This window comes from Pteropus medius, unplaced genomic scaffold (assembly GCF_902729225.1).
Source record: "Pteropus medius unplaced genomic scaffold, Ma_sr-lr_union100, whole genome shotgun sequence".
Taxonomy (NCBI): Eukaryota; Metazoa; Chordata; class Mammalia; order Chiroptera; family Pteropodidae; genus Pteropus; species Pteropus medius.
This window is the reverse complement of record NW_024349796.1, coordinates 13,134,085-13,158,929: the sequence shown is the minus strand read 5'-3', so window position 1 is coordinate 13,158,929 and position 24,845 is coordinate 13,134,085. Positions and strand designations below refer to the sequence as shown.

The 24,845-nt window shown below is 39.5% G+C and overlaps 1 protein-coding gene across 2 annotated transcripts in view; it reads right to left on the bottom strand.

The window, feature by feature from the left end:
* SPATA17 (spermatogenesis associated 17) overlaps window positions 1-24,845 on the bottom strand; it is a 113,786-nt gene that overhangs the window by 50,372 nt on the left and 38,569 nt on the right. For both annotated transcript variants that reach the window (XM_039883385.1, XM_039883386.1), the window contains 2 exons: window positions 21,083-21,206; window positions 982-1,185 (listed from right to left, as the gene is read on the bottom strand). In XM_039883385.1, the coding sequence (XP_039739319.1) occupies window positions 982-1,185; window positions 21,083-21,206 (328 nt within the window). The remainder of the gene's footprint in view (window positions 1-981; window positions 1,186-21,082; window positions 21,207-24,845) is intronic.

Genomic DNA, 24,845 nt, shown 5'->3' with positions numbered 1-24,845 from the left:
CTCGCTCTGAGGAAAGCCAGCTGCCATGTCCGAAGCAGCACCGTAGAGAGAGGCTGAGACATGAAAACCACCACCCATGTGAGCGCCCTCGGATCTCCCCACCCTCTTCTTCCCCACACAGGTGAGCTCACGCGAGAGCACAGCCTTGGCGGACACCTTGACTGCAGCTCTGTGAGAGATCTGGAGTCGGGGACACTCGCCCGAGCTGTACCTACAACGCTGACCCATGATGTAAGTGAGCACGGCGTGACAGCTCAAGCCGTCAGGTTTTCGAGTGACTTCTTGCACAGCAAGAAGTAAACTGAGGCAAGCTTGTGCAGGGGACTAACGGTGAGGCGTTCTGGGAGCTTGGCAGTGTGAACCAGAATGAATCCGGTTCCGGCCTGATGCTGCCTGGTGGCACATGTCCACTCCGGTTTAAATGTTGACGGGGACGACAGAACTGCTGCTCTCTGGGACTTCCGTTACCCAATACATCCCACCCCGCCTTGGCCCTAGGACGTCCTTTGCCAATCCCGCTTTATTCTAGTCCCTGGTGACTGTTTTTTGTCTCTGCTTGAGTCTTGCATTTTTTGGGCCCTAATTCCCCAAACCTAAACTATGTTTACAATTGTATATAAAGATATAGACCATCAGAAGACAGGTGAAATTAAGTCTATTTGATTATATGAAGGTTTTTTTTCCTAGCAACAACAGGTTATAACAAATACACGTAACAATATTTTTCCATAAAAAGGCTAAATCCTAGCTCCAAATCCTACGTGTTAACTTCATATTGAAAACCCTAAAATTCAATACCAGAGAAACATTTGATGACTTCCTTGGTATATGTTTTAAATATACTTTATATTATTTAAAATTAATTTCTGTAAAAATTAATTTTCCTTTTTTTTTTGTCACAAAGACAAAAGAAGGGTAACTTAAAAAGCAACAGCGAGAATACGACCAGCGATCGAGATCTTACACAGGACCAACGAGTACCTGGCATTGTCTCCTATGGATGGGCGGCAGGAACTCGGAGCGAGGGAAGGACCGCGCCGTGGTACACGCCAGCCAGTTGCTAAGGCAACTGGAGCGCTGCGGCTGAAGCTCGAGTCTTCGGTGTGTTAAAGGCTTCGCCTTCTGCAGCCTCAGCTCCCAAGGGTCGGGCTCCTGTCTGAACGGTGAATTGTATATGCCTGGAATCTAAAGGAAAAGAACGTCATTTGGATCTTTATCTTTAATTTTCACATGAACAGAAAGCAAAGAATGTCGTAGCGTAATGTTTTCCATACGCTTAAGGACCATTTGAAACTGCCACTCTGGTTCTGAACAGGCGGTGAATTTCAGATTTTTCCGAGAAGATCACAAGATACTCATGCTTCGTCTTCACTCTACACCAACGATTTCAGGATCATTCGTGGCTGAAGACTAAACATGCTAAAAACGATCGAGCTAGAGTTTCTACCTGCCTCACGGGGCCTATTTTTCATAATTATATCAGTGAAAAAAATAAGCAGAACCTTAAGTCATTCATTTTGCTTTCTAACCACGCACCACGTACCCACACCTATAAGTCACACATTCACTCACACAAACTCACATGCACAATGTTCGAACCACTTTCAATTACAAAACACGTACTCAACGTGTATTTGATTGTTTGAATGATTATTTATTACACAGCTTAATTAACGGAAGCCATGTTAAGTTTTTTTCTTTAAAATAATTGAAGTGCATATTCGAAATAACATCTTATGTTTTGTGCTCATGTGGTTAGATACTGCAGTCGGTAGTGTCGCATTACCCTTGCTGTTCTATCATTGACCTTGTCACACTGCATCAAAACAGTCAAGACTGACTTAGCAGAACACCTGCTATGCCATGGGAGTTCAACAGACGAATGTATGACATTTTAAATTCAAGTTTAGTGGATGTCCAATTTCTGAAAATTCAGTGGTGTTTGAGTACAGAACCATATTCTGATACTCTTTTCATATCTATAAACATGTTCATATGGAAAAATTACACTTTAAAGGACAGTATGACTTGTCTGGCTGTTCCGTAGACGCTCCAGACGAATGTAAAGAATGTATCCATCGAATCTGTTTTTCCTAAAAATGTGCTTTTTTCTCTCATGCCATCATCATATCCATAAATATAGTCACCCCACGAAACACGTAGTTCCAAAGCACTATGCTTAACTAGGATAGCTGTCTTTAAACAACTATCCTAGAAAATTATATATTTCTACTCTAACACTTCAATAAGTGTTAACCTCTGATACCAGCTCATGTGAGATTCACTTCGCTCTCCCTAATGCTTCTGTAATAGCCTGGGGGTGACCAGCACAGAACCTATTCACGTCCTCACGACCACCTTTGCGTGGGTCAGTCCTTCCCCAAGCAAGCCGCCGAAGCCGGGGGACTCCGTTTTACATATTTTTCCATCCCTAGGGCCTCGCTGAGGACTTGGTACATAGCAGACACTCAAAAAATGAATACTAAATGCTGATCAAGAATAACACGCACCACTCAGAAAGGCCCGCAAAGCCTCGCTTTCCCTCTCGTCTTCCAAAGACACATAAACATCTTAGAAAAATGTTTATTGCAAAATCCAATCGAATGCTTTCCAAGAAGTTACAGAGAATCTTCTTTTAAACTTAGCGCCGGTTTCGATTTGCTCTCGAGCATGTCGTGATTAAGAACTAAGTTATCGCAGACTCCCTGACTTGTGTCACCTCCGACCCAACTCTTCCAACGTTATACTCGGGGGCTGAATTTTATTAGCTGTAACTGAGTTCATGCAAATGTATTTAAATATTTTAAAAATAGTTTGAACTGGCTCTTCTTCGAGATGTTTTTTGTCCCCTATGGCAATTTATACAAGAAAAAACTGTTGGAAAGCTTACAGGCAATGATATCAACCATTTTTTAATGTCATATTAACATTCTTGCTATAATGCCAAATATAGAACAAGGTGGATACATAAACAGCTAAATCGTCTTCATAAAATACACACACACACACACACACACACACACACACACACACATATTCAAAACAGCTTTCGGTGGATAGTAACTTTTAAGTGGATGGTCATTTTTAAGATGATTTTAGAGTGATTTTCTACAATGAAAATATATCAATTGTAATGAGGAAAAAACAAATAGTATATTAAAAGGACTATTTTGACATAACATTTAACTAAATCTACATAGTGTATGAAAGAAAACACCAATCTATTTAGGATGATTTAATTGAATGAAATCTGTTAGTTTATCATGTCCACAATCTCATAGATTTAAATGGTAAAATACAGACAATTTAACTAGATTATAATTTCTCTTAAAATATCCATCAACCTGAATAACTGCTACCAGCTATTAACTTTACCCCCGCTAGAAATCTTCCTTGATCTTCCACACTTGCGTGCACATGTATACACAGGCTAGATGGGAAATGCAAATAGATCAGTAGACATGATAGGTTTCCTAAATTATATTTTGCAACCTATATAGAGACCTCCTCATGTGTATTCTCTTTGCAATTTAAATCAAATATAGATAGAAAATATATTTTAATTGAATTTAAAATGTGCCATTTAAAAATCTTCAAGGTGTATTTTAGAAATCAATTTAATGTATTCGCTAACTTTTGTCGATGAACAGAGTCCAGCCTTCCCTCAGTCCCTACAGCAAGCAAATATCCTATTTATTTAGACTAATACAGTATTCATTTAATTATTATTATTTAAGCAAATAAAACAACATCAACTTACTATGGTCTCAATTGCTATATTTCACAATGTGTCATCCACTTGTGAATAATGGTTTGTTGTTGATTTTCAAAAATATTACTATGAGTCACAAAAGACAAAATTAATCCTAAGGGACTGAGACATATTTTTCGGTTTTCACATTTTTCACAACTTAGAAGGGCTACGGCCAAGCTAGCTTTTGGGACCTCATTTTCAGCAATAATTTTCTAGAGTGACCGACACTATGGGGAAATCTGTGCTAACTGTTTAAAAAAAAAAAAAAACCTACAACTGAGTTATTTGCAGTACCGTCATGCTAACATTCAACTCAATAAGACCCAGGAAATCTCAGGAGAGGGCTCTGCTAATAGCTTCTTACTGACCTCCTTGCATCCGGCCGACTGCTGACGGGTGGCCCAGTGGTGAATATGGCAAATGAGGTGTGAAAGCACTGATTTTTTTTAAAGGCTATGATTCTGACTCGTCAAAAGGGGAAAAGAAAAAAAAAAAGGCAATGAGTTATATAATAGATATATATTTTTCTTGAATTCCCCCCTTCAGACCTTCCATCCTGGGAACTTAAGCGTGACCTAGAATATTAATTATGTCAGGTTGAGCAGCGAGCAAATGTACCATTTGTTACCCAGTCACCCTTAGCGTTACATTAATATTTTGAACTGTTCCAGATTTCTAACAATCTATCCGTGGGCTCCTTTCTTCTCAGTTTTCATTCTTACACTTAAGTGTTATATGGGCAAGTACTTTAAAAATGCAATTGATTTGAAAACAAGCAGATCTATTTTTTGTATTCGAAGCACCTGCTGCTTTATTTCATGAAGAATGTTTTTATGGTCATTTTCCACTCACACACTGACCTTTATTTTGTAATTGCCCGGGGGAAGTTCTATCTAATTTTTTTTTCCCTTCTCTTTGTTATTGAGGCTTACTTTTCAAACAAGCTTCCATGAAATAAAAAGAACTTGAAAAGGGTTGTGTACACCTGTAATTCCCAAAGCACAATTACTAGTGTTTCGATTTCATCTGTTACCACGTGAGAATGATAATTTCTCATGACTTCAAAGTAACTGCTTATTCCTGGAATGGAGAATTATTAAGTATACAGGGTAAGTGGGAGAATTCAAGTTTTACTTTAGCGAATAACAAATACACAGCAAACGGGAGTCGCCGACTGCCGTAAAGAGGAACAAGATTAGAAAGTGTTTTTCTTGCTCCATGATCCGCAATTTGTGAATACTGTGAGAGATAAAGGTTTAAAAGGAGGGCTGTCTGAAATATGTGTGAGTTCTAAGTTTCGATTTAAAAAAATGCTCTTAAGAAATAAGACACCAAGCGAGCACAGAAGAGTGGACACAGTCCCCAAGGACAAGAAAAGGACACGCGAAGGCCGGGGAACTGAGAACGCAGTACCTGCCAGGGTGGGGGGCTGCGGAGTCAACACTGACCAGGGCACTCCTTCACAATTATCGGGACGTCCTCGTGCCAAGGGATTTATAAAAACCCCACCCGGCAAATAATTGCCCTGCTGTTAGGAGGCAGTCAGAGTGTTAACACTGTCACGGTCCAGCGTTTAGTAAGATATTCCACATTCAATTACTCCTGCTGAGAAGGAAGAGGGCACATGGCCAAGGCTGGGCTTCCACCTGCGTCGCAGGCGGCAGCGCTGAGAACCCTCAGGTGGGGCGCCCCGGGACGGGATGCGACTCCACGGAAACGCTGGGATTCACGAAGAACATATCTGGTGGCGAGCTCATCTACGTAGAGCGGGACTTAAAAAAAAAAAAAATCTATTACTGACTATGCTTCTTCTCTTCTGCTAGTGCAGTTGAGAGAATTTTTAAATGTTTGAGTCAAGTTATAGAGGGGTTGCAGACCCCAGCTGGGGCTGGCTCCTTTAGGCGAACAGATTATGTTTACAGACCACTTTGATATCTTAATCATTATCATCGTATGTTACCACGTTCTCGTGAAATGTCGATAAAATGGAGCAACTTAAACAAGATACCATTCTCTATATACGAAATCACTTCGATAATATTGAGACTCTGCTCACTCAGATACACTTTGCTGGATCTAAGGTGGGGACAGAGATGAATAAGAAGTGATCGGCCCATCACGCCAGCATCAGCAGGGCGGGATTAAGAGAATGATTTTGTGACCGACAATAACATAATCGGCTTGGAGTAAGTGTCCTTTAATAACCGTTGTACAAGAGGCATGCGGCAAAGGCTGTGATGATGGCATGTCCTTTAGAAAACTCTGGAAAGAGTATCTGAATTCGTGCTAAAGATGAGTAGGTAACTAAAAAAAAAAAAAAAGGCGTACCAGGCTAAGGGAAGAGTAAAATAAAGACAAATTTATGGGGAAACATGGGGCCATTGTTCGGTGAACATTGTGTTGGCCAGTGTAAGCCGAAAATGAGCTTGTGAAGACAAGTGGGGTCTAAACCTTAGCATGCTGCAGATTGCATTTAATTCTGCATAGAATGGGAATCTCTTGATTTTCGCATTCTCCTTTAGAAGGCGAACTCAGGAGAACGTCTGAAGCAGGTCCTACTGTTGCATGAAGCCTACAAAAAACAGAAACACAGGCAAAAAAATACTTTGAAGAGACAGAACGAGCATCAGAATCAGATTAGGTTATGGCAGGGATGTTGGAATCATCAGACGAAAAATTTAAATCAACTATGATTACTATGCTGAGGGATCTAACGGATAAAGCAGACAGCGTGCAGGAACAGACGGGCAACGTAAGCAGAAAGACGGAAATTCTAAGAAGGAATCAAAACGAAATGCCGCGGATCAAAATCATTGTCACAGAAATGAAGAGTGCCTTTGATGGATTTATTTGTAGTCTGGACATGGCTGAGGACAGATTCTCCCAACTTGACGATATGTCAGAAGAAACTCACAAAATGGAAAGGCAAAGAAAAATAGTCTGGTAAAAATGAGTACCAAAGCTATGCCATACATGTAATGGGAACACCAGAGAAGAAGACAGAAAGGTGTAGAAGAAACATTTGAAGTAACGACGACCGAGGACTTACCACACGACAATTTTATTCCTGGGCATCTACACAAGAGCAATGAAAATGTATGCCCACACAAGAACTTGCATATGCTTATATACAAATGCTCACAGAAGCATTGTTTATAAATAAATGCCCCAAACTGGTAACAACCCAAACATTCACCTACAAGTTCATAAATTAACTGAATGCGGTAATCCACAGAATGGAACACTATTGTACAAAAAGGATAAATAAAGTACGGATACATGTTATAACAGGGACGAATCTCAAAAACAAGATGCTAAATAAAAGAAGAAAGATGTCCTATCGCATGCTGTATCGCTCCATTTACATAAAATGTCCAGAAAAGGCAAATCTAGATAAAGACATGTACGGAGTCACGGGGTATATGAAAAACTTCGTTACCTCCTCTCAATTTTGCTGTATACCTACGACTATTCCAAAACAAAGACTAGTAGAGAAAAACGTAAATGGCACCATCAGTTCAGTCTCCTAAGCCAAACACCCGAGAATCATCCTGGATGGTGAGTGACCTTTTCCCATCTCTCCACCAAATCCGCCCACGAGTTCTATTAATTTTATCATCAAAATACATCTTGAATCCATAGGCTTCTATTCATATCCATGGCCACTAGCCTTGTCCAAACGACCATAACGATGTCACCATAAGTGCCTCTAACTTACATTTAACTCTCTCCGTTCGCTCTGCTTTCAATTTCTCTGATCCTCTATCGGGAAGCCAGAGTAACAATTAAAAATAATTAAAAAATTATTTTAGTCCCTTAAAAGACTGTGCAGAATACCTAAGAAAATCTAAGAAATTCTTGAGAGTGTCCTTTTTTTTTCCCCTGTTCTCATCTCATTTGAGTCACCCTCCCCATCTCTCACTCCATGCCACCCACGTTGGCTTTCTTTCATTTCCTCAAAATATGCCAGGCTCTTCCAGGAGTCAAATTCACCAAAAATGTTTTTTTTTCCATCTGCTTATTTGCCCGGCCAAGTTATGCTCACCCTTAAAAATTCACATTAAATATCACTCTTTGGAAAGACCTTTTGTGACCCCATACACACTGTCCTAGTCTGCTCTCTCTCAACGTCCTCTGTTCACATTCTTCATGGCGCTTAGAGCCTTTACTTAAGCACATATGTGACCGTTGGCTTTTTGGTTTCTGTCTCCCTGACTGGAGTTTAAGCTCTGTCAGACCAAGAGCAGTGTTCGTTTTCTTGATCTCCGGCTGCTTAGGCTTGTTCTCATCTCCGGCTGCTCACCGTGGTCATTTGGGGAACGTGAAAGCACTAATTCATGTCCAAGCTCTGCCCTGACCAACTCGACCAGAATCGTTGAATCCCGTGTCTGGGCGTCAGTTCAGCTTTGTTTTTGAAAGCGGAGGTGCAGCCAGCGTTGAGAACGCTGACTTCTTCCCTATCTCGGTACCTGGCTCAGAGCGGACGACCCATCGATGTGCACCTAAGTGAAAGGGACGGGCAGTCTGGAAAGGAGGTGAAGATGCTCATTCACAGGCAAGAAGAAAGGACAACGGCATATGGACGGGGAGCATTCGTTAGAAACGGGATCGAAACGGCACTGACGGTAAGTTCATTAAGAAGAATACAAGGGAAGGTGGAGTGACAGCAAAGCTGGGGGAAGCACCCAGGTGGAGAAGGCAGAAGGAGGAGCGGCCGTGCAGGGCTGCCCTGTCTGTCCTGGAGTTATCAAAATGCACCATCCCCCAAATCGCTCAGGTTGAAAGGCCCAGTGTAGGTCTGGAAGCGAAGGGACAGGCCGCGCGGCCAGCAGCTGTTGCATCCTCGAATAAAACTAGCTGGAGGTGTGAAAACGGATGGGCCACTGGGGGAGATGCAGCGGGTACAGACAGGAAGAGCCTCAGGAATGGTGGGGACCCTGGGCGCGGCCCCAGACCCCCAACGAGGCGCATATCGCGAAAAAGTGGGTCACACGCAGGTTTTGGTTTCCCGGTGAACATAAACGTTATGTTTCTGCCGTACTGTTGTCTACTGAGTGTGCGAGAGCGTTATGTCCAAAAACACGACAGACACACCTTAATTAAAAACTACTTTGCTTAGCTGAAAGATGCTAACCATCGTCTGAGCCTTTGGAGAGCTGTAATCTTTTCGCTGGTGCTTGCCACAAACCTGCAATTTGTAAAAAAAAAAAACGCAATCTCTGCGAAGTGCAAATCGAGCAAGACGCAATAAAGTGAGACGGGTCTGCGTACGGAGCACGTGGGAGGAGAGGACCCAGGAAGGACACTCGAAGGGCAAAGGGCAGGAGAGAGCAGCGGGGACGCGGGGAGGCGGCGGCTTCGCCAGTGAGGGCGGCGGGGTCAGAGGCGGGGAGCGGGGGAGCGGCGAGCGCAGCTGGGACAGTAATTAGAAGGTGACAGGTGACGTCTGCAGGAGCAGGTTCTGCTCTTGTGGCAGAAATCACATCACAACTCACCGAGCACGAGGAAAGAGGAAGTGGGGGCTGGTGTGAGTTCCCCAAAACGCAGTAAGGGCGGGGTGACGCAGGAAATCTCGGGGCGGAAAGAATATATATATATATTTATTTATTTATATTTGTTGTTTCGGTTTGGTGCTGTTTTCAGTCCAGACTTCCCTTTAATCGGACTGCATTTGGAAAGACTTTGTGAATTCCACACACAAGACTTCCAGGGAAGTTGTCCCCACGCGACAATCCCTCCTCTCTTTATCCAGACGTGTCGGTCTGTGCACTGACCCCTGCAGCGGTGTCTGCCCGCCTGGCCTGCGCCTGTCCTTATCCCCCAGCGAGCCCACCGCAGCCACCGCGGCCCTCTGCTCCCTCGGCCCTCTCTCCAGACGTAGCTTTGATTCCCGCTTGTCCACTGGAGTCAGAGCCTCGATAGCTTATAAGCAAGCATGTCACGCTGATGTCGGTGCTGGAATGGGTACGCGCCCACACTGAGAACGGACTATCGTGAGCAGCGTGGGACGCCTGGTGTGTCTGATGTGCAAGGTGTGTAAGGTGGGGGAGTCATTCCCACAAAACAACAACAAGATGTGCACAGAAACAGAAGCTTTCAATGACTCTGATATTACAGAACCAGAAGTAGCCCCACGTGGTATCAGAGTGAACAAAATACACAGGGATCATTGAGGAAGAGAGAGAAGAAAAGACCAGAGTAGGTGACAAAGCCAAGCACAGTGCCACAAAGGCCACAGGAGGTTTCAGGTCACAGGTGTGCGTGCGGTGTGCACATCTCCAAGAGGCCCCGGGGATTTCTAATCAGGGGACTCCTGGGCGACCTTACCTGGAGTTATTTTCGGTAGAACAGCCAGCGTGGACTCTCAAGTCCACGGTGGTCTGCAAACTCCCCATTGTGGCCCCTCTAACACACAAGGCCACACATTGTTAGCTGGACTATTGCACCCATGAGCGAAGCCTGCGTGCCCTGAGGAGAACTGTCACCCCTGCTTCTGTGGCCACCGTGTCCCTAGACCCCTTCCATCAGACGCCTTCCACGCCTCCTCTGGGAGCCTAGCCCGTTCCTTTGCTCGGGTCATCCGTAGAGGTTTGAGTTGAGAATGACTGCACAGTTTGGGTTTAAGAGCTGACTTCCAGGGCAATTAATAACTCAAAGAAAAAATGCTTAACATTCCAGAAACAGACAACTGAATGAAACTTTTCTTTTGTGAAAGAAAATGTACCAGTGGAATGGAGCATTTGTTGAACTTTGTCCCCAGTGCTACATGGGGCTCTGCTGGACACCGATTTCCCGCGAGTCTTTGAAGAAGGGTTTTTTTGGAGTAAACAGGAAGAAGCCATGTAGAGTTTTATCCACATGCAGAGCTGACTGCCGCCTGGGGGCGATGTGCTGCCGTATCTGGTCGCCACAATCTCGGGTCCATAGCCAAAGGCCACCTCGTTTTCAGATCACTGTGCCCTCATCCCGTCTGGGTCTGCAGACCTGCGGTCTTCTTGCATGGCACGTATTAAGTGGCACCTACGAGGTACACGTGGCACCTGCCACTTTGCGTAACTGAGCTGCGTGATTAGGAGTTTGGCGCTTTTCTGTATGTTATCCTTCAATACGCACTTTATCTTCTTAAGGTTATCGTTTGCTTTCCTATTTTGCTCTGGTCTCCTTGATGGTCGGGAGCCCAGAACATTCCACCATCCTTCATAACCCATCATCGTTTATCACCACTCAAGCTGTAAGCCTCTCCAGTGGTTACACAATTCGGCCACAAAATAATTTAGAGGGAAAGTAATTTAATTAAGAGGAGTTGGCTAATACGATATGTTTTGATCAGAAACTGATGTGGTCTAACATGAATAACAGTCCAGTCCCTGGCTTTTTGGGTACACTATTGGGTTGTTTTACAAGTTTCTAGGTGTTTTTAATTTTTCTCACTTTTCAAATTTGAGGAAATAGTACTGCCCTCGTACCTCTTAACTAACCCATATTCACTTTCCCTCTATTACCCCATCGCCATGCTGACTGAGATAATAAGCACAGCAGCTTAAATTTCTCTACAGCAGAACAGAGTAGAACAGAGCTGGCCACAGCAACTATTTCCCTATTTGATTTTTGGCCCAACGGCTAACGAATTGGCCACGGCTCTCCCTTCCCTTCTTTGGGGGACTAATCCTCAACTACTCTATTACTTTCCTGACACTTCTGATCGGCCCTGCCCCTTCTGCCTCTCACCTCCCGATGTTTGAAAGAACCGACAAGCTAACTCGGTACGCACTTTATCTTCTTAAGGCATTAAAGGCTAATAGTGTTGCCTAGGTCGTCGTCTAGTTCAAATAAACAGAAACTTGAGGGTATGATTTCAGCCATCATCCAGGAAAATATTCTTGAGATAGGACCTTTCTCAGCTCCCTTCAAACTATGCCATAACGAGAAAGCATGGTTTTGACAACAGCCGGACCTAAGTTTGAATTTCAGCTGCACTCTATCAAGCTGAGTAACCTCATTTAATTTGTGATGTAAGACTTTAAAAATGTTAGCTTCTCCTTTGCCATATATATATCTACATATGTATGTCTGCACTTTAAAAAAAACATAAAAGATATTTTAGCAAATATAGATATCAGTTACTAAAAATTATAGCTTTCAAAATAAATTGTTCATTTACATTTTTTCACTCAAAGATAAGCTAGTGAATAATTAAGGCTGAAATAAAAGCTGTCTTTCTTGTGTTAAATCTAAAAGTATTATAAATCAGAATTGAGACATGCTTATAAACCATAACTATAGTTGACACAGCTGCATGGTATTTATGAAAATTGAGAGAGTAAATCCTGAGCGCTCTCATCATAACAAAAAAATAAATCAATAAAGGAAAACTGGGAAATAAAGCCAAATAAATTTAAGAGGAAAAAAAAACAAACAAACTGAAATTCACCTTGCTAGGGAGACTAATAAACTAAGCAAAACGCTTTACATTATATAAGCACCTTGAAAACGTAACTTTTCTCTAAACTAAGAAAGATTATATCCTTTTGCAAGACTTTCCTTTCAGCATAATAATAGCTATTGAGACGCGCAGCTTATTTATGTTGGGGCCCAAGAGATATTCACCGATTAAGACTTAAAGACGAGTTACTCCCCTTTCCTCTCTCCTCCATACTTCCTTCCACTCTCTCATTTTTCCTTTACCCTCTACTGTGACAGTGTGAGGATAATACAACTCATTTTCGAGTGAGATATTTCCAATGGTCAGAAGATACAGTAGAGAGAAACATCAGTTGACAAGAGAGAAATCTGTCACTTTTTACTAACATGCTTAAAATCTTCTTCGTCACACCAAAATGAAACTATTTTTTATATTTTTAAAATAACAATTGTACTTCCTCTGTTTATTTTGTGATTATAATAAATACATAAAATAATGAGCAAATTTTCTATGTCTTTTAAATTATTTATCTACTTTATCTTGCCTAAAGTCTGAAGTTCGTAGATAATCACTTGTTTTGGATTATACGTTAAACTCAAAAGTTAAGAAATACTGATGTGGGGAGGGAGAGATACGTGGGGTTTGAAATATGTACATCCGGAAGCTAGACTATGGAAAATTATTCCAAAATTCACAAGAGAAAATTACAAATGGAGAATCTGATTCTCATTTACTCTGTGAAATGGAAGATATCCCCTTTCAAAAATATTCTCAATAACGAAGAGTATTCAAATAGAAATCCATCATTTAACTTTTTTATAGTAGTGAAAAATTTACATCAGTATTCTTAGAAAATATAGTGAATGAACTTTCTATTCTCACTCTAGAAAATATAACCAAATTACTATCAAATAAAGAAGTAATCAAAGAATATGAAGCCAAAATATAGTGAACAAATATTATAGAGCTAGCTGTCAGGAAATTAATGAAACCAGTATATTTTTAGATTTCGAGTTGTAGTCAGATGTTAAAATCTAAAACGTATTTGAAACAACTTTTTGCTCAGTATAAAAATCTCCATTTGTATTACTTTCTTCTAAAAAAGGTGGATCTCCAAATTGTATAAGCTTCAGGCCCCACAGCCCATGAATCTGCCTCCTGTCACCTGTATAGGAGAGGTTTATAGTGTGTTTCGTCAAAGAAAGTTTAAAAAAGAAAAATAGCTTTTAAAAGGTAGCATATTGGAAAGGGAAATATATATAAGTAGCCAAGGCACTTTCCTACCTAAGGGGGCTCTCTTTGAGTGAACTTTCATTTAGTTTGCGTTTCTGTCGGCGTTTTTGCCTCCGTTTCTTAGAGGTGTGGCGGTTTGACGACAGCGAGGACAGAAGAGGGACTTGTCTGGGGACACGACGAGGTATCTACCCATCCCGCGCCGTCTCTTCCGAGAGCACTGACAATCAATGAGGAGTCCATCCCTTCCGTATGATACAGGATAATAGAAACGACGACGTTAAAGAGGGAGGAAATAAAATGCAAAAGCGGACAGCTGATTCATTCTCCCTCCTGGGCCTTTTCTGAATGGAGGCTGCGATCGTTACAAATCACGTGGCGGTTGTGCGATGGGGACGGCTTGCATGGGACCAAGAACAAATGACCAGACTCGAAGACCTGCCTCTCCAACGAGGGGTCCAAAGACCGTTGGGCAGAGCTTTATTCGTTACATAATCTTCTTGAAAGGATCAACCTGCTAAGTGTCCAGAGGATTAGTCACGAGGAAGAGGGCTGCTGCTTTATAGAACATTATGGGGATAAATAACAATAAAAATGCTTTGCGTGATTCACAGGAGGGCACCACAGAAATCGAGATGATGTTCTAGCTTGACTCGCTCTTTTATGTGCAGACCCTAATTTCCCTCTATTTTTGTACATACTCTCACTCAGAATCGATGTTTCTTAAAAGTCCTAAACCATTCCAGAGAAAGGCCAAAATGGGAGTTCACCGAATTGAGGGGAAGTCGAGGAGCAGGGCATACCCAGAATGCTGGTGCTTTCCAGAAAGATACCTGTACGTTTCTTCCCTCCTCTTATCATGACCTATTTCTAGCTATCAATTTCCACCGAGCTATACTAATAAGAACAACTTAATGGCCGTCTCCACTCTACAAGTACTTTAATTCCACAGGGGAAGAGGAATGCATCTTTAACAGCAAAATAATGGCCACTTCAAAGTATTAGTGGAAACTCTGTGAGATGCTGCCCCTTTCCCGGTGAGGGAAAAAGGGAAGCTTCTGAATCTCCACAATATGACAAGCCACTAGAAGTCACCCACCTGACATACACAGAGAAAACCTTACGATGAATTCTTCTAGTCTATGAAGCCAGTCTGTATAGGATGTCCCCACTGAGAAATAAAAGCACGTAAGACTGAATAGGCAAGGCCGAGTCAGATTATGGAGAGTTTTTAAATGCTTATGCTGAAAACGTTGGACTGCATCTTACAGATAACATGGAATCTTTGGAGGTTTTGAACCTTGGTCAAAGGCATGAGACAGAGCAAAAAGAAAAGCGTTTTAGAGATTGTTTTCATTGTTCAGGGTTCCGGGGATGGACGCGATGGAATGGATTTGAAAGAAACCTGGAAGAATGAATTAAAAGAAGTTGGTGATGTTGCACAGAAATGAAAACAAGGCCAAAGATTTAAAAATGTGGACAACCAGGAACAGTTTAGAATTACTGATCAAAATAAAGACTGATTTGAACAAATAATTTTTAAAAAGCACATAAAGAAAGAACGAAAAAAAAACAACAACAGAAAGCTGAAGCAAGGAACCACATGAATGCCCCAAATCAGGTTCTATCAAACCCTGATAATCATAAATATGATATTCAATACTGTGAATATAAAGGTACCGTTAACAGCCAATAGTATTAAGACATACATCCTCTGTATGCATTTCATGGAAATACAGAAGAGAGACAGAGAGACAGACAGAGAGACAGACAGAGAGACAGACAGAGAGACAGAGAGAGAGAGAGAGAGAGAGAGATCGTCCAACCCACAAACTGGGAAGGAACAGGAGTAGTGTTTTGAAGCCACAGCAGTGGTTTTGTGATAAGCACCGAGGCCTACAAGAGCCCCACGGAAGCCGCCGTGGGCACGTTTTCACATCGCACTGGAGCATCCCAGCCTTGCTGTGGTGTACCGCTGCCTAAAAGCAACCCCTTACAAGAAGGCCCTCTGAAGACACTTCCCAAATACACCACAAATACGGGGACACGTGGCACACGCGCTCACACACCAAAGGCTGCCGATCTTGTGACTTCACCAACCTAAAAGTCACCTGTCACCTATCGTGTACTCAACATATGTAAGGCACAGAATCACTCTGCTTCTGGTCCTGGGAAGACAGAGTTAAAAGCAAGAAATCCGTTGGGAGACTTACTGTAATTCTTAACTTACATCTTTCCTCACCTTACAAGACTTGTCTAATAAACATGTTACCCATAGCAGGACAGTACCAATTAATTTGAGTATATATATTAAAAAAAAACTTTTATATTTAACTATTTTCCTTCTGTGTACAGATGTGATATGATTTGGAGGGAAAAATGTAGCTGAAACCATTTGTTTTTCTCAAAAAATATATTGAAACAAAGTTTAATCAATATTAACCTTTTAAAGAATCATAAATAACTGAAAATTGTTCTCTTAAGGTCCATATGAAAAATTTCACTATCCACTAAAGGGAAAGCATTGAAAACCTATTATATAAAGGATAACATGAAATTTATTTTCACAAATTGTGTGTACAAATTTTCATTAAATTTAAAATTTTCATTTCAGTTTTAACTTGAATATGCAGAAACTATTAAATGTCATAACTATAATAAATATACACAGCTATAATATAGTGAGTTATTAATATATTTTACATTTATTTATTTTTGTTATTAGCATATTAAAATAAAAACCAGGATATTTCCACTAAGTCAGGAAACCGTTAATGTGTATAATTCTATGTATTCACCTATATTTCTAAACATTAACTTTTTATGATTTGGATCTTGAGCTTCAGATTTGTATCCGTAATTTTACTGATCTCCAGGAGGATTTTTAAACATTCTGGCAACATTTTAGAGGCAGCATCTTTTAATGAATCCTACAATAGGCCTTTGCATATATCTACCAGTAGGTGGAGCAGACAACATAATTTATTACCCAAGAACAAGGACAAGGGAATGAAAGTCAGTTGATCTGGAATAAAACAAATCTGCAAATGAGATTTTCTTCAAAGGAAATATGTCCTATATGTGTTAGATTTAGTTTGACTGGTTACTGAATCAAAATAAATAACTTTATTAAATAATCAATCTTTGCAGAAAGATAAATTAAATTTACAAATGGAGGCCATGTTTGCATTTTACTTATTCAAATCACCTAAAATTAGCTTTCTTTTCATAAAACTTTTATGGGGACAAAGATTTTTTGATGTGTGCATTTAATAAGGGCGCTAAACTCAATCCTGTCTTACAGGTGATGGGGTGCATAACAAATAGTATTTTCTGGGAAATATAATCGACTAATCCTATTATGTCTGTAGCAACAAATTAACCTTATTACTACTAGTAAATGGTGATTGATTATTTATGCAAATAAGTTACCATGTTCAGCTTTCTGATTGAAATAAACATATACAAAAGGTGCTTAAATATGACTTGAACTTTTTAATTAATAAAACCCTGAGGCGTCTATTAATTCACTCATTGCAATATTAGTTATTTAGTTGTGTAATTTCTATTTGTGCTAAATATTTGCTTGCATAAAGATGAGATTATTAATATCTGTAAAAAGTAGTAATAGATTTTAGAATTATTTTAAGATATACATTGGATTTGTATTAAAAATAAGCTTAAAACTGACTTTAAAACAATGCTATCAGTATGAGTATGTCAGTATATCAGCATAATTGTCCTAAAATTATTAATGCATTAAATAACACATGATTTCATTTATTATCTAAGTCTGAATTTACAAATACAATTTTGTCTTACGAAAATATTCACCTTCTCTGAAGCATTAGTTGTCTAGATTAATGTTTTATTTCTATTCATCTAAGTTAAGCTATATTAGAGCTGTGAAAGTTGAATATAAAAATTAGTATTTTACAAACTAGATTAAAATCATTTCTAAATTATCGAAATCACCAATAAAACAGGGTTTCTCTCCTTGCTAAAATGCTATTAGAATTATTCTTTTAAGCGCGTCAACAGGACATTTCTTATCCTGATATATTTCTTATAAAAAGTTATTCACACTTGAATGTTTATTCAGTAAATTTTCAAATATCTGCCCAAATTGAGAGTGAAAACTGACACGAACCTTACAAAACAAATAATCCAGAGTTGGCTTTTATTTTGTACTTAAATGTATATTTAATATAATTTGAAATCAAAACTCTTAAAACAAACAATAAAATTAATCTGCAAACATCTAACTCAGGAATATTTTCAGATCTGCAGCCTAACATCTCCCTAATAGCAAGTCACGCCAAGAAAATCGGTACTAAGAATCAGCCTCAGGTACGAATCTTTCATTCTCTGAGTCTTCCTTGGGTTTGAAAAAGTAGGAATTTTTAAAAATTAAAATAAGCCAAACAGTAAATGGAATCAGCGAAATCATAAACATAAAGAGTTGTTAATTACAATGATTACCTATATAAACTGTCATGGAAAGTTGTCAAATTCCTTCTACTAAAGAAGTTGGTATTGACCGAACCTAAACTGAATGTTGCTGCCCGTGGTTATGAATCCCGTCATGTAAACTTACACGTCCTAGTACAGGATCAGGTACACTGCGGATACTCAAGAATATGTGAGTTGGAGTAATTAACCAATGCATTTTAGAGTCGAGATTTACATTCACTCTGAAATCTTAAGCGTTACATCTTTTTGTTTAGGTGAAAATGAAAGATTGCATTTTTTTGCTTAAAGATGGTTTGTAATTATCACTTGCAATATCAGTTTTAAAATTCAACCTCTTACTATACGACAAAAAATACTGATTTAAAGCTAAATAAAGCAAATTTGGTGGATATAAGAAAGAAAACATTTGAAGTTGTCAGTACCATCCTGTCAGTACAAGTAATCCCCTGACCACGGCAAACAGATGAAACTAGGGTGACACCACTATCCTATTACAAAACACGCACATGCACGCACACGCACGCACGCATGTGAACACGCAAACACACATGCAAATACATACACACAAACACACACAAACATGCGAACACACATGCACACACGCGCGCATGAACACACACAGGCGAACACACATGCACACGCATGTACACACATACGCACACATGCGCGCGCGCGCACACACACACACACACACACACGAGTTCGCCTTGGGAATAAAAGTGGTCCAAAGGATTGTCCTCCTGCCTTAGTAACTTGTGATCGAATATCAAGATCACTTTAACCAGGTACCAACTTGCCAGATCCGCATAAAAATCCCTAATATTTTTACAGCACTTCTCCAAGAGGGGTGATTTGGGAACTGTTTCCCCTTTAGTGCCCTTAGGTCTGTAAAACCAGGTGGAAAACGGGAGCTGGGGGACAGCATTATAACGATGCCTAACTAATTTTCGTTAATAACGAAAGGAAAGCAAAAAGGGAAATGAGGAAACGGAAGCTTCGAACTGCTCAGACAAACAGAAGGAACTAGAAGTGTAGGATCGCGGTTCGTCCTCGACAGGTTGAACTCTAGTCGCACGGTACCGTTCTCTGAATGTTCTCAAAGAGCCCGGCACCCTCTTCCATACGCTCCGTTTAACCCGTGTAACGATCCTACAAGGTGCGAAGTGACAAGGAGGCGCAGAAGACTCAAGGTGACGTCCCGTGACGGTTCCCTGAGTGGGAGAGCGCGGTGCCCGCTCGGCCCCGCCTGCTGCCCGTGCAGCCCCGGAGTTCCGAGGACGAGTGATGGCTACGCCAGAGTCCACGCGCCCTGGCATCACCAGCAGCCAGCACGCCATGAGCGACGAGAGAAACGGCGGCTTGTGTTTGTAAACATAAGCAAAACCGAAAATGTAACGGTAACATTGTTTGAAAAGTCATGAAGATCCATGAGTTGAGTCACGTGGTCGTTTGTGACATGAATTGTTAAACCAGGCACTTAAAGTTGAAAGGAAATCAAAAAAGTTTAAAAAGTAATGCATACCCAATATCTACCATACTCTGGCTTGAGGTAAGCATTCATGCCTTTTTCCTATATTATTATTATTAGCAAAAACAACTAATTCTTTCTGGACTTTCCAAATTATTCCACTACCTACTCGATAGCTAGATAACCCTGGATAAAACAGAGTTAACTAGTATTTCAGTTAAATTGGATTTCATCCTTTTAAAAATTGCTTTCTCTATAACACTATCCATCACAAGTATCAACAACACAATTAGAACTCAGACTAAGAATGATCCAAAGAATAAAGAGGGTTCGGAGTTATCAAAATAAACAACTCTACCTAAGAATTATCGCCAGGTTTAAAGTACTAAAGTCTATACTTATGGTCCCCTTAGTTTCATCAAAATTAAAATGACTAGTAATTAAAGTTAATCAAATAAACATTTGGCTAAAAAAAATTCATGCTTTGTAATTCTATATTTTAAAAAAGGTAGCCTACCAATCATACGGCTAAAATTTTTACATTGTTATGAATTGTAAAGCAAAAAGTCAAACTATTTTGACTTTTTAAATTTTGAATTTTTAAATTATCTTTAAATTACTGCATAAGTATCTAGAGTCAAAAGACCAAATCTATTGCTTCTAGTTTTGTGTTTATAAATCAGTCTCATAATTATCTCTGAGTTTCAGTTTCCTTGTCTGTCAAATGAAGATAACTCAGCTAAACGAATCCAAGTAAATAATAAGAAAGTCAGCATTATTGAAAAGTGTTATTTTTTAGACCAGGAACCGGAGGCTGGAAGTCCAGGGGGGGCTGTTCCCCACACACACAGCCAGCCCAGGGCTTAAGATGGTTCTGGGCTTGGATGGCTCTAAGGAGGACACCGGTCTCAAAGCACCTCACCGTCCACCTCTGGGACTTGACCGGCTCACGTCTGAAAACATGTAAATGTGTGACTCTAGCTAGAACTATGAGACTGGACTTGAACGTCTAGAAGAAAAAATAAAACTCCAGAAATCGCCAGTTTTCTACCTCTAGCTCAAGTACCAAAACACAACTCAACCCTCAAATCCATGCTTTTTTAACCATATTTCTTTGTGAACGGCATATTCTGCATGCAATGTATTTTTTTTCTTAGCAACCATGTCAAGATCTGAGGTAGTGAAATTTTACCACATGGAGGAAAATAAATTTCTAAATATTCCAAGGTCCACATTCACATTTCTGTGTGAGGATGTAACTGCAGAAGGACTTCTGTTAAAAGCTACACCTGAAAACTTGCACCGAAATTTGGAAAGTACCCGAGAACGGTTTTAATCTCCACATTAGCTCAATTAAGAGAGAACACCTAAAAGCCACTGCAGCTTAGTAACCTGTTGGTTCCTGATCGAAGTACAACGCAGCAACAAGACGCTGCTCAGAATGGGTTTGGAAAGCTGGGCTATGCCCTTTGTGCTGTGTCATCGCAGGCAGAGACCCCGCTGCTGACCTGGGCCTTTCTGCCAGCGTCGCAGTGGCTGCCTGCATGAAGCCGCTGTCACAGACAAGTCTCGGTGCCTGCGTGCACCTACACAGAAGCACAGAATTGAACTCGAAGTCACGCCTTTGTGCTATCTTTTCAGCAAGTCATGTCCCATTCAGCCCGCTAGTTTGTCTCTGTCGGGCTGGGGGCCCGCGCGGCTTCCGGGGGCTGTCGGGGACAGGTAGACCAACCTGCTTTGTGCTGACGAGGTAATGCATCTTCCGGGCTTGGTAATCTCTTTTCTTCTCCTCCCTTTCGAGGCTGGCCTTCCTCTCTTCCCTTTCTTTCATCTCTGCAAACTCGTCCAGCGCCTCCCTGCATCGAAACAGTTTGCAGTTTTTTGTGATACTGAAAATCTGCTTACATTTTAATTCTTTCACTAATGATAATCGAGTAAGTTTTTGAGGGGTAATCATCACCCACATCCATCAAAGTCAGTGGTGTGATCTATCTTACCTGCACATTCGTGCAATCTTTAAAAAAACACTTAAAGTGATTTTCCAGTGGTTAAGTTTTTAGAATCAAATATCTATATATTATACCTAATTCAGCAGTGGAAGAAACATACCAAATGCAAAACTGAATTACTGTATTAATTTCTTTGGCTGAAGATTAACTTTTTGGGACATAAATATCCCAAGAAAACATTTGATCTACTGATTTTCTTTACATTTTGATTTTGTATTTACAAATCTCTAATCATTTATTTTGTACAGCAACTAATAGGCTAATTTTAAAAGTGCGATGGTCTTTTATACATATGCTTGATTTATTATAAGTTTAATTCTGTTAACAATTCAAATAATATCAACATGATTACATACATTATCCTGCACTTGAAAGGTTGACATTTTGTCCAATTACATAAATAATTAGAATAACAATTAAATTAGGTGAATAAGTTCATGGTTTTCTGGGTGCAATAAATTTCATTAAAATAATGAAATTTTTTCATCATTTGTGTGTGTGTGTCTAAGAAATTTAAACATAAAATAAGGTTTTAAAATACACTACGTAAAAAGCACCTGGCAGATAGGTTATGTTATCAAATGTGGAAAACTAAATCTTTTAATAGAACAAATCTAACCATTCATCTTAAAATGTTTTGAAATTGTACTTTATTCTTTTTAAAATATACATATGTAACTTAGTGTCTAGTTCTATAAGTAAAATACGAAGTAAATCATCTGAGTATTTACCTCAAAGATAACAGGAGAAAGTTCCAAAAATAAGAAAAGATTCTCATTTCTACTTCAATGTCTCGAAATACTTTTGCTGCAATTTTCTGTTAAGGGCTCCTAATACAATACTTCATACAAGGTTACTTATGAAACGGCCTGACGTTTAAAAATCACCATGCTATGCTCCTGCAGAAGGGCAATTTTTTTCAACATAAGATTAAATTGCAAAATAAATGAATTACTTGGAGTGGCATGGCCCTCATTTTGCCACCCTTCTCTTGAAAATTGCTTATTAATATGAAAAAAGGAGTCAGAAAATAGCCTGTTTTGCTTTATGCATAGTGTTTTGGGGGCTTCTGCGGCCACGTTGCTGGGCTAGCTGCACGTTTAGATTGTGTTGGCAAGCTAGGGCGGTGACCTTCTTCACCTGCATCTCAAGGCTATTATTAATCGCTAAGTAACCTGGTAAAGCCAAACAAATTTGTTTCCATTGAAAGGATCTCTATCTGTGTCTGAGAATTTGTTCTGTACCAAACAAACCTCATTAACTGTGTCCATTTTTGACAAAGAAGCAGGAGTTAGGGGGACTAGTGACCTTTCTTTGTCCTTAAGGTACAAATTTCAAGGCAGTTACATATGAATAAAGGAGAACTTCTACCAGGAAAAATGCTATCATGTTACATAACAAACTGAATATATTATTAACTTTCATCTTTTTACGTCATATAAAAATAAATATTTCTTCTATAATTCCTCTTGTAAATCTTTAAGATAATTTAAAATAACTAATGAACTGCCACTACAAGGACAATTACTCAGATATGCATGTATCCAATTTGTTGCTCCAAAGGTATAATTTTCTGAGTAATCACAAAAATAAAAAAAAAATATATATATATATATATATATATATATATATATATATATATATATATATATAAAGCAGTTTGTACTCTATAAGTGATTTCTTGAATATGAAGAGATCTTACCTAAGAAAGGAAAAAGGCCCAATACTATGAACATATACAAGAACAAGAACCGGAAAGATACAAAGAAGGATGAGACTTGACACAAAATCCAAACTGTAAATTATTTGAAATCGTAAAAACAGTCCATCTTCAGGATGTGGAAACATAAAATATAAACAGTGTGTACTTGGGGAACTTGACAAGAAAAGATAAAATTGAGAGATATGAAAATGAATGTCAGTTTCCATATATAAAGAAAACACACAGTTAACCCTGAAGGAACTGGGAAGCCATAAAAATAAATCCAAGAAACTTGACAAAACACTAGAAAAACTAATCTAGGGTAATCTCAAAACACAAAGTAACAAAGTAATCCATTTAATAAATCCATACAATTATTGAAAAGAATCAGTCTTACATTCCTAATTGATTTATTGCCATACTTGAGAGTGTACAGATATAATGAACATCAGTTATATTTATGTCAAATAGTCTTTGTTAAATGGCCGAGTAGGAAGAGTTCATTATTTATCCTTGATATACAAGTTTTTACTACATCAATAGGAGTGAAGATATGACTCCGTGTAAAAGATTTAATAAAAAATAGGATCTCATTAAAAATTAAATGATGAAACTAGGATTCCTCAGGAAATTATAAAAATTGTCTATTTCTTATCCTGGGATTTTAAAATATAGTACTTTTAAAACAGTTAAATTTTTTTTCCAATTAATTTCAGATCGTTTTCATTTTAGTTGTATTGTCTTATTTCTAGTACTAAAAAAAAAAGAAAAAAAAAAATCCGTGACGTGATATTTATGGGATAGGTGTTGCTAATTTTTCTATTTCACAAATATGAAAACACACGAAGCGATGAAATGACCTACTTGGAATAACAAATTAGTTAATGACAGAAGTGGATTTAGAATCCTTAAACTGCAGAGTCTCCAACTCCAGACCAAGCTGATACAAGAATCTAAGCAGAAGAGATTTTTTATTGAATGAACCGGGCATATTTTCTTTCATCTTATGATTCTGTTTCCTACTACGTAGTTAAAGAACCTGGGCAATTCCCAGGACCGCGTGCATCATTTTTCATATATATGAAGAAGTTTGCGATATTAGTTTAAAAATAACATTAAAAATTACTGAGACTTTCGTAAAGCCTTAACATATTTGAATATATTTTATTATATTATAATGATAATAAAATATTCCTATTTTAACAATGATAAAAATAATAGCCACTTGGAGGCAAGAGAGTGGAGTGGCTTACAGTGACGACTCTGAAATGACACCTGGTTATAAAACCTCAGCTGTGCTAAGTAGCTGTTAATCTCTGAGTCTCAATATCCTTACCTGAAAATGCAAATATCATAGTAGTATCTTCCTCATCAAGCTATTGTGAATATTTTATTGAATATTTACCCTAAGCCAGGTGCCAGGCTATTTGCTTTATCTACTCAAGTGGATACGAATCTTTCACATTTTCTCAAATTCCTCGATGACTTCCCTTCTCTCCCCCGATCAGTGTGCACTTTGTGGACTGAATTCCACAATACAGGGCAGGGAATGGGGCCTCCTCAGAGCCATGAGGTGTGGGGTAAACCCTAATCAGTGGGAAACGGGAGATGGACAAGAGCCACACACATAAATTTCCCTTCCTTCTGTCTTCCATGGACTGCTGAGGGGACTCCGTGCAAGCCCCTGTGGCTAAAGACAGCAAGCGTGCCTGCTGCACTACGCTGAGTCACTGCAGGGCCTGTGTAGAGTGGTGGCCTGCGCTGCAGGAGCTCATCAGTTTGCA